Source organism: Triticum aestivum, chromosome 4A, assembly GCF_018294505.1.
Source record: "Triticum aestivum cultivar Chinese Spring chromosome 4A, IWGSC CS RefSeq v2.1, whole genome shotgun sequence".
NCBI classification, from domain to species: Eukaryota; Viridiplantae; Streptophyta; class Magnoliopsida; order Poales; family Poaceae; genus Triticum; species Triticum aestivum.
Window position 1 is genome coordinate 541,477,023 of NC_057803.1, and position 9,482 is coordinate 541,486,504.

Sequence of the window (9,482 nt, forward strand, 5' to 3'; positions counted from 1 at the left end):
GCCCCATCCGGCGTCTGCTGTGGCGGTGGTAATGCAGCGACGCAGGTGCGCTCCTCCTCCTCCTCTTCCTCCTCCTCCCGCTCCCTCTGCATGCGTCGCTCGTCGTCGGCACGCTCCTCCACCAGCCTACCGGTTGCAGAGAGGGCCATGGCCTTCGCCAGCCACGCCTGGTAGTCGGCCTCCTCCGCTTTTGCCTTCAGTCATTCCTCCTTGATGGAGTTTGTGAAGGCCGCCGCCAGCGCCGCCTGGTAGGCAGCCTCGTTCTCCTCCTCCGGCTTGACGACGGGGGGAGACTGGGGTTGACGTGGTGGTGCTGCACGCCAAGCCGCCCTTGCTCCTCGTGTTCGAGGGTAAACTAGACCTCCCAATGGGAAGAGTCTGTCGCGTACTCGGGCATGCGATGTTGCTTCGCCGTGAGCTGCGTCCGGCGCCTGTGCACCTCCTCAATGTGCGCCCATTGTGACCGCGGCACCGCAGGCACCGGAATCTACTGCGGATCGAGATGCCAGTGGTGCGGCGGCGTGACGTCTGGGTACGGCAGCGACTGCCTGAACTCCCAGTACCACCGCGCTTGGTGCACCAGGATGTGCATACGCTGTAGAGTGGGGCGGGCAGGCGCCCGCGGCGGCGGCGGAGGAGGAGGAGCGCGGGAGGAGGAAGTGTCGGGGGTGAACTTCCGGTTGCTCTTGCCGGAGCCACTGCCACTGAACAACCCCATGTCTAGGGTTTCAGTTGTCGCCGACAAGGAAGCACGAGTGGGGTGGTAGGGGCAGAGGTGGATGGAAGTGGAAGTGGATGAGGCCGGGGCCCCCGCACGCATGGATTAAAAAAGGGATCCGCCGACTGTTTTGTTTTTCCCTTTGTGAATGCTAACAATTTGACGTCATCTCATAGGATCTTTTTTTGAGCAAATGCTATGTGGCACATTCAATCTTTGTGTACGAATCTCAAAGCAAGAGACGTGTTTCCTTAAATTTAGCACCACAATTTTCTTCTGTCGACAAATCCAGACACATTGGGAATTTTCTCTTTAGGCTTGACAATTCTCCATGCTGCATGGCAAATCATCAAAAAGTGTGTTACAATTACTCTGCTACAGCTTGGTGAATTTCTAACAATATTTCTGCTAGCATAACAATTTTTCACTTACAGCATGACAAATCTATTTTATAATGTGTCAAATATATCTGTTGTAACATGGCAATTCTCAAGCATTCTCTAAGGGAAAGCTCACTAAAGTGGTTTTTTAAGTGAACACTCGCAGATACGCAAACGCTCTCAGGTTATAGCGTTCGCTTGGGTGACCTCCGGTAGGGAACGATAGTTCAGGTGACCTCTCTGAGCTGCCATAAGGGCATTATAGGGTCCTTCTATATTTTAGGTGTATTTTTAGCAGTAGTTTACTCTTTCAACATCTCCTATCTTCATCATAACGCTGTCATTGCAAAATTGTTCTCCAACCATGTTTTCCTGTGTCGTGTCTGTTCCCATGTCGGTTCATGCACAAAGCCAACAAAAGGAATCCAACAAAGAGAACCCAAAAGCGTCACGCCTGCCGCGACTGCTTCTACTACTAAACTTCAATTCACTGAGGATTTCTAGACAGCGGCGATACATAACATATCATAGCATCCAAGCATTGTAGCATCCTCATCTAGAGTTATATATACATAAAGACGGTGATGATACATCCTGATAACAGGATCGCTATTATTATTGTAGAATGCCTAGGCGCAGTTCCAGTATTATGTTAAGAAACCCACAAGAAACTACCACCCAGCAGGGCAGATATCTTCCAAGCTGCAACAAAGGAAATAAATTCTCAAATGAAAGAACCGTCATACAAAATGAAAATCTAGTGCTGACACAACAGACCTTTGGCCCAAGAACTCAATGATGTCAGTAGTGACAGTTGATCTCTTGTTCTTCTCAAATGCAAGCGCCGCAGCTTTTCTGAGCAATAGAGAGCCAGCTATGCACCCAAGAACCATAGGATTCACACTGCATTGTGCGAAAGCAAAATCAGATCTTATTTAAACGAGAGAGTTAGATTATTAGTGATAAACAGGAATAAGCATTACCTAGTCTCTTTAGGTTGCTTATTTGACAAGAGAAAGTGCCGTGCCCATGATGAAAATACTGCCACGCTATCACCAGTAAACAAGATTAGATAACAAATCGACCAACCTTGGTTTCAAATGGAGTGTGTTTGAGATATAGGAAACATAAAATTTCATGGTTGCTTGTATTATTATTTTTTGTTGATTGAACACCCAAAAAAACCATACATAAGATGTCGAAAAAGACCATTCAGTGATGTCCGAAACTTAATGTTGACCTATCATTATCATTATTATTTTTAGATAATACTAACCAACCACCTTACAAGTGTACAGCTAAGGTTGGGAATTATCGGAAGAAGTTGTCCAATCAATTATGGTAAAAGTGTAACTATTAGAAAAAAATCAAAGTGTAAGCAAAACACAAAGGTGAATGTCAAGTAATTAACTACAACAGTATAACCCTGCGAAGCAATTATGGATCCAATACATATGTTCCAAGCATTAGATGCAGATGTGCTCTGCAAACCTAAACACATCACGTGAGCTCAATAGAAGTATGCTTGTGTGGAATGAGTTTCGTCAATTTGCTGTGGAAAATATAGCCTAGGTCATCATTTGAAGTTTAGAAGCGTCAAGCGTGTTTGTGATTCGAAATCGACTATGATTACAATCATAAAGCATCTAAAGTTTAGAGAGCAGGCAGGTTAGAGCACAAATAACCACTCTATGTTCATTCATTTGGTTACCCAAAAACAGATGCTAAAAAAATGCATCCTTACCATTAGAACATTAATATTGGTGAAAGAGGAGAAAACATTAGCATAAAGTGTATTAATGGTGTGCACAAATGTAAAGCTGTACAAATTACAATGAGAGATAGACAGTCAGCGTGACACAGGGTACAGTGGGGAATACTCAGCACCGAGAAGCCAACAGACCTTCCAGAGAGAATGTCGCCTTGACCACCACATCGCCTTGGAGAACCAAAGGTACTCACTTGTGTGACTTCAGATAAAGAAATATCCAGTAGTTAAAACAAAATGTAGTTAGTACTAGTAGTAGTCACAAAGATAATTGCAGCATTATACACAAAAAGATGAGGCCACGAAGAGTAAGCACATGTATTTCAAACATGAGCTAACAGTCGTAACCAAGCAGCTTTGTAGTATACCTTTTTTACCGTCACTAATTACATCTGCTTTTCCTTTCCTCATGATGGTTACACCACCAATTCTGAAAGAAAACAAGGTTACAGATGAACATTAAAAGAAAAATGTAGTAAATATTCTGCTCATACTTTTGGCAAAGTGCAGTCAGTTGCTCAGAAGCATTTTCCTCATTTACTTCACAGTTAAGAACCTTCTGCACAAGACGCTTGTACTCGTATACATTTGGTGTTAAGATGGCAAGTGAGTTGTCTTCAACAAGACCAATGTTATTGGTTATAAGGAAAAGGCCATCCTGCAGACCATACAAAACAAATTAAAGTTTGACCCCTAATTTGGAGTACAAAAGGTAAGTAAATAAGTTCGAGTCATACCCCATCCACAACAGTTGGGATATTAGCCTGTCGTGCATGCCTCATGATATTACTGATACAATCCTACAAATAGGCAAAGTGAAGTAAAGGTAAGACAGAAGATAACCTAAATACTATCTTATTCTTACTGTACTTAAACCTAGATGACAGAATCTCAACAAAAAATCATTGATGTGACTGTGAGACGGTGATACAAAATAGAAACTTCCATAATATCAAAACATTATTGAATTATTATATTTCTTCTACTCTCCAAATTTCTAACAGTTTAACCTCCATGCCTAACGATTCTGAGTTTGTGTGCATATTAACTCCACCCTACAAAGAATATACCCCTCATGCCTAACGATTCATGACCGAATACATGTGTATATAAACTCCAACCTACAAATCTAGCAACTTCATGACTGCAAACACCTTTCAAATATTGGAAAGATCGTCAAATTAGATTCAATAAAGCGTTTTGACTTAACTAGCACAAATACACATATAAATGCCACCTGATTCAAGGTTCAAGCTGGCCTCAAAACAATAAATGCAGAAGGAACAGAAAATTCTAAATACGGAGATGTTTAAGGAATCAAATAAGGGCAATGCAGCAACAGTCAAAACTAGCAAGTAGCAACCAATGAAAACCAAGAAAAAAGAACTAAACAGGACAGAAATTAATTATATTTTCAGAAGATGTTAAAGTATGCAAGCAAACCATAAGAAATGAGTCCCTTCCAAGGCCGGGGCCAACAACAATGCAATCAAAGCGCTCCATCCACTTTATAACTTCAGTGAGAATGCTAGAAGAAACAGATTCTCTTTCATCATCCCTACAAAAATAGATTTGAGGTTATCCGAAACATGATATTACAGTAAATGTGCTGCAAAATTCATCTGAAATTACCTTACGCTGTAGGACTCCTCTAATATTGGATGCACAATCAACTCAGGGCTATAGCTCTTGATTACTGTTGCAGCATCTTTTGTGCAGAAAACATGTGAGAGATCTGCACCCTAAACAACATGTGAAACATCAGCATCGACGTGCAAGTCATGTGGGTAAATTTTAGAAGATACTGACAACTTTCAATGCAGAGATAGCGGCAAAATAAGGAGCACCAGTGTACTCGCGACATCCACCAATTATTGCTATCTTCCCTGGAAAGCAATGATGACAAGTTACCAATAAGTTCGAAGAAATTTTTTGTTGCAATTTGAAAACATCCAAGAACAAAATGGAATGCACAAGCCACAACTTTAAATAAGATTTAACACCCATTAGAAAGGTTCCACCCCAGAAATTACAACTGCTCCACTTTTCTTAGAGCTGAGACGCTGAAAATATATGAAGATAAGGTCAATTGTGTGCACAGGATCTCTTCAAAAGATTGCATATGTATAATTCAACACCAAAATTTGCTGTCATAAATCTAAGCCTGGCCACCAGAGATGCTCACAAGAGTTGCATGCCTTCCAATGAAAAACTCAAAAACATAAGAATTTAACATCCACAAAAAGTTACTTTTTTGGTATCCCTGAACATAGGATCGAAGAAAAGTACACTACATCTGTCGATAGTGGGTCCCATGTATTTAGCATTGTCCATTGTTTACCTCAAAATATAATTAGTTGGATTCATATTTTTCACCTTTAAAAAACATGTGTTTTAAAGAACACATGTGCATTGTCTAATCTTCTGCTTTATACATGCATTGATATCAAAATCCTTCCTGTCACGTAGGCTCTTGTATGATGGTGCTTGTCAGCTGCCAGCCATGGGTCATAGTCAGGCATGCAGCTCGCCTGGTCTCTAAAAGTCCCACAGCTCTAGCACCTGCAAGTCCCAACAACAACGCAGAGCACAGATCCCAAAATAGGCTTCCAAACTGGAGGCGGCCCCAACTCAACATGCCCGAAACACCAATTCTCTCCCATGATGCATGATGTTTCTTCAGGATGATGCCGCATGATCTTCCCAGTTCCAACACAGCCAAAAGCTCATGCTCAAATTTGTATTAATTTCATGACATTTAACATCTGAACCACAATCTACACACATAGACGGAAATTTAACCCATGGGATCGGGTACCATGGGTACCCAACCAGACAGGTAGGTCATGGGTTTCTTCTCTCACAAATGGGCAAAACCATGGGGCATCCTATTATGTCGTGGGTCGGGTATAGGCTCGGCTTTCCACCCGTGGGCAACCCAATGGGTGCCTCAGTGAACACTAAATATTTAAAATTTCTTGTTAGGCATCAATGGGCAATAAGTCTTTGGTGAAGATACATACAAGAGTTTGAATGCCATAAATCCCTAATTCACCACACTCCACCCTGCAAGGCCACCTCTATCATGGCCACTCCACTTGTATGTCTCATGATCTCTCTAGGCACAACATCTTGCACCAGTGGCCAGCGTCTCACCCTCAAGCCAGCGAGCACTGTGTATGTCCAGCCGAAAGACCACCGCATGGTCTGCATTCGTGAATCATCCCCATCTTGCCGACCATGGGTATTGTTGTGGGCAGGCGGTGGGCACACTGTTTTTCTTTGAATACTCAGCCCATCGGTTGCTAGTTAAGCCCAACAACCAACATACCAGCTTCATCTCAAGCTCAGTATATATCTTCTATCTCTAAAAAAATGCTTGGTACAAATGCCAGATAAATCCATTTATCTATTGCTCTACATAGCCTCTTTTGTGGGGAGGTACTTAGTGCTCTAGGCTTAAATAGAAAATTCCACATTGTAAAAGTATCTGAAAGAAAGAATCCGATGGATGGAGGTTGAAGACAAAGGAGAGCACAGGGATTGCAATCCGATGGTGGCTGAAAATTGACTGCGATTTCACAGATTCTCAGTCGACTGCCCTACAGGTGCCCCCAATATTTTCTCCAATAGCTTCCCTAGCCTAGGTGGTAAACTTCCCCTCTAACTAAATGCTGGCTCGGCCAACGTTGACACTGTTCACAGGTTAAGGAAACAATCTGCTTCAACCCGAAGACTCTCGCTACTTCTGCGATCTACAACCCAAGATCACTCGGCACTGGGGCATTCCAACGAACACAGAGTGCGCGTGAGCATCGCCAGCCAGTCCAGCACCTAACGCGCACGCACGCACGCAGATAGCGCGGGCCAGCAAGGAGCTAAGACGGGCGGCTGACTGACCTGCCTGACCCTTGTGCCTTGCGCGGTCGAGCGGCGGCGTGATTCGCCGGACCACCGCCTCCGCGTCCGCCTCGTACACCGGCCCGGCCGCCGCCGACATCGCGTGGGGACGAAGAGAGCTCGAGGAGGCGCGGCCGCCGTATGCGCAGGTGGTGGGCGCGAGAGAGCGGAGCAGGACGAGCTGCCTGCGGAAGGCCGGGGAGGCGGCCCACATGCGGCCGCGGTGGTGTAGGTGGTGCCGCCACGCGTGGGGGCACGCGCCCATTGACAGGCTCATTCATCGTCGCCTCACCCTGTTCGGCATTATATATTTTTCAGATAGCAATCAACTTTGATGAGTCATGGTTTCGCTTTTTTTTTCACAGACCATGCTCTTTGGAAAGTCCTGGAAGAATGTTGTGGCATGTGGGCTGCGGCGCAATCAGTCGATAATGTGCTTCGTTGTTTCTAGTATCTTTTTGTCAATTATTATTTGAAAATATACGACGAAAATGGGTTTCCCACTTTTTATATATAATAAAGCCATCATCACCGAACAAGCCGAGAAATATACTCCCTCTCTAAAGTAATAGAGGGAGTATATATTTATACGTATTATTTACAGAGAGAGTGTATATTTATGAAATGTTCACCACAAGTTTTTTGAAGTCGAGCGTTGTTGAGCGGACAAAAACATAATATTTGTAGAGACACAAAAGCCATATTCTTTGTGTAGAAATCATACAGAACTAAATAGGTCATCCTGCAGACTATTTTTTTAGTATGCAAACATGTCATCTCAAACTACTTATATTTATAAATATTCTATACCTATACAATAATTAATATAAGGAATCCATTCACAAAATAAATAAATATAAGAAGTCCTATTTATTTCCTGTTTAGTTCTCATATTATAAATTAAAATATTCATGTTCCAATCTCACTAATTTATATAGCAACACATTTCCGCAGCAACGTGAGGGTACCATCTAATTCTTACGGGGTTGTAACGAGTTTTCTCGATTCTCTTAGTTTAGCTACAGACAATATTTAATTTAATCATGACACCTACTCCCTCCGTTCCAAATTACTCGTCGCAGAAATGGATGTATCTAGAACTAAAATACATTTAGATACATCCATACCTGCGACAAGTAATTCGGAACGAAGGAGTAGTTCCAAAGAATTATTTTTCCTTTTAGTTTTTGTAATCTATTCATTTTTTTCATTATTTTTCAACAGGTCTAATCCTGTTAGCTCAATCATTCATCTCTCGACTTTTCTAGCACAACATCGGCCAAATCTTATATCTCCATTCTTTTCATTTTCCTTCTCTTATCTTCTTTGCGTGGGCTAACAAGCCAAAGGCCTTAAGCTACTTTTCTTTAATCGCGAACTCTGAACTAAGAAGCTCTAGCTAATTAAAAACAAATACAACATAGACGTACACACACCTACACAGTGCAAACTGAAACTATAGTTTGATTGCATATATCAATATTGGGATTTGTGATTGCTGGCCGAGTACGAAGTTTTATGATTGACCGAGCCGCCACATGTAGTTTTTTTTTTTTTGAGGATGTAGTTTCTTTTTTGCTCTCTCATATTTTATTTTACCTTCTTTGTGTTGTTCTTGTAAAAAATCTTCTTTTATGTGATACTTCCAAAAAAAAGTTTCTAAATCTCTCGTTTTTTTAATTTTATGATTTTTGTAAAACTTTGTATTACGTTATTTCCCTGGCGTGTGGGGTGCATGATAACTCGGGAGCTAGATGTTTGCACATCTAAGTGACTCAATCAAGTATAAAAAAAACACGAATCTTCGCATAAGATCAATGACATAGGATTTAGATGTACAATACTTATGGCATATTTAGATGTGTTTTAGCAAAACTGAATATTTTACTCATCTTGTTCATGTTCCTCGATCATTTTACTTCCACTCATCAAGATTTGATCTTAATTCTCTTACAAACAAAAACCATTCTTTACACAAGCAACTAGTTTTATTATATAAAATGTTGGTAATGTAAATACAATAACAAATAATATGTATATTGCTTTATGCTATATAAGGTGATAATTGGTACAATGTCTAAACTCCAAATGAGTCAAAGTATTGATTGAGAAGTAAGCGAACAAATTTAATATCACATAGATCAATATTTTAGGACTACTAATGTCCGTGTTTTTTAATTGCAAATGAAAGAAGTAGGAATATAATATGATGAAAAATTGTGTACAATTGGTATAAATATTTGTTCAAAATGAAGGAATATGTGTTCTGATTGATTACATGAAGTACACACACTATTTTTTTAATAATGTTTTAATGAAGGTATTTGTAGGCCTTAAATGGTTAAAAATGTTTTACATAATTCAGTGGGATTTTTTTAATAATATATGGTGACTATTTTTCATTCAAATAATCATGATTTATGGATGCCTACAAATACCAAAATCCACACACCTCTTTTATGCAACATAGCATTTGACCAAATCTTCTTCATCCACCGATGAGGGCCCCGATCATTTAAACCTCCAATGTCGTCATCCCACCAATGTGTTGACACAAGTTGTTTCTGCTATGTTTGTCCAAAGCGTGCTTTTTGCTCACTTTATTTGAGTTTATTGTACAATGTAGTTGTATTTTAGTTTGAACCCTTGTACATGTAGGTTGTATCTTTGATTACAGTACTTTAACATCTGTCGAACTACAAAGTTGAAGATGAAA

The 9,482-nt window shown here is 41.1% G+C and overlaps 1 protein-coding gene across 1 annotated transcript; it reads right to left on the reverse strand.

The window, feature by feature from the left end:
* Positions 1–1,531: 1,531 nt before the first annotated feature.
* Positions 1,532–7,070, reverse strand: LOC123086816 (ATP-dependent (S)-NAD(P)H-hydrate dehydratase). Its single transcript, XM_044508629.1, has 11 exons — positions 6,767–7,070; positions 4,676–4,752; positions 4,499–4,608; positions 4,310–4,424; positions 3,604–3,666; positions 3,361–3,524; positions 3,235–3,296; positions 3,002–3,068; positions 2,082–2,147; positions 1,876–2,001; positions 1,532–1,800 (listed from the first exon to the last, which is right to left on the reverse strand). The coding sequence occupies exons 1-11, from the start codon at positions 7,041–7,043 to the stop codon at positions 1,770–1,772; spliced, it is 1,158 nt and encodes a 385-aa protein (XP_044364564.1). The 5' UTR covers positions 7,044–7,070; the 3' UTR covers positions 1,532–1,769.
* Between the last annotated feature and the right edge of the window lie 2,412 nt (positions 7,071–9,482).

Coding starts and splice junctions, on each gene's coding strand:
- LOC123086816 (XM_044508629.1), bottom strand. CDS start 7,043: ATGAGCCTGTCAATGGGCGCGTGCCCCCACGCGTGGCGGCACCACCTA. Junction 3,667..4,309: donor GAAGGGACTCATTTCTTATG/GTTTGCTTGCAT, acceptor GCCTATTTGTAG/GATTGTATCAGTAATATCAT. Junction 2,148..3,001: donor GGCGACATTCTCTCTGGAAG/GTCTGTTGGCTT, acceptor TACTGGTGATAG/CGTGGCAGTATTTTCATCAT.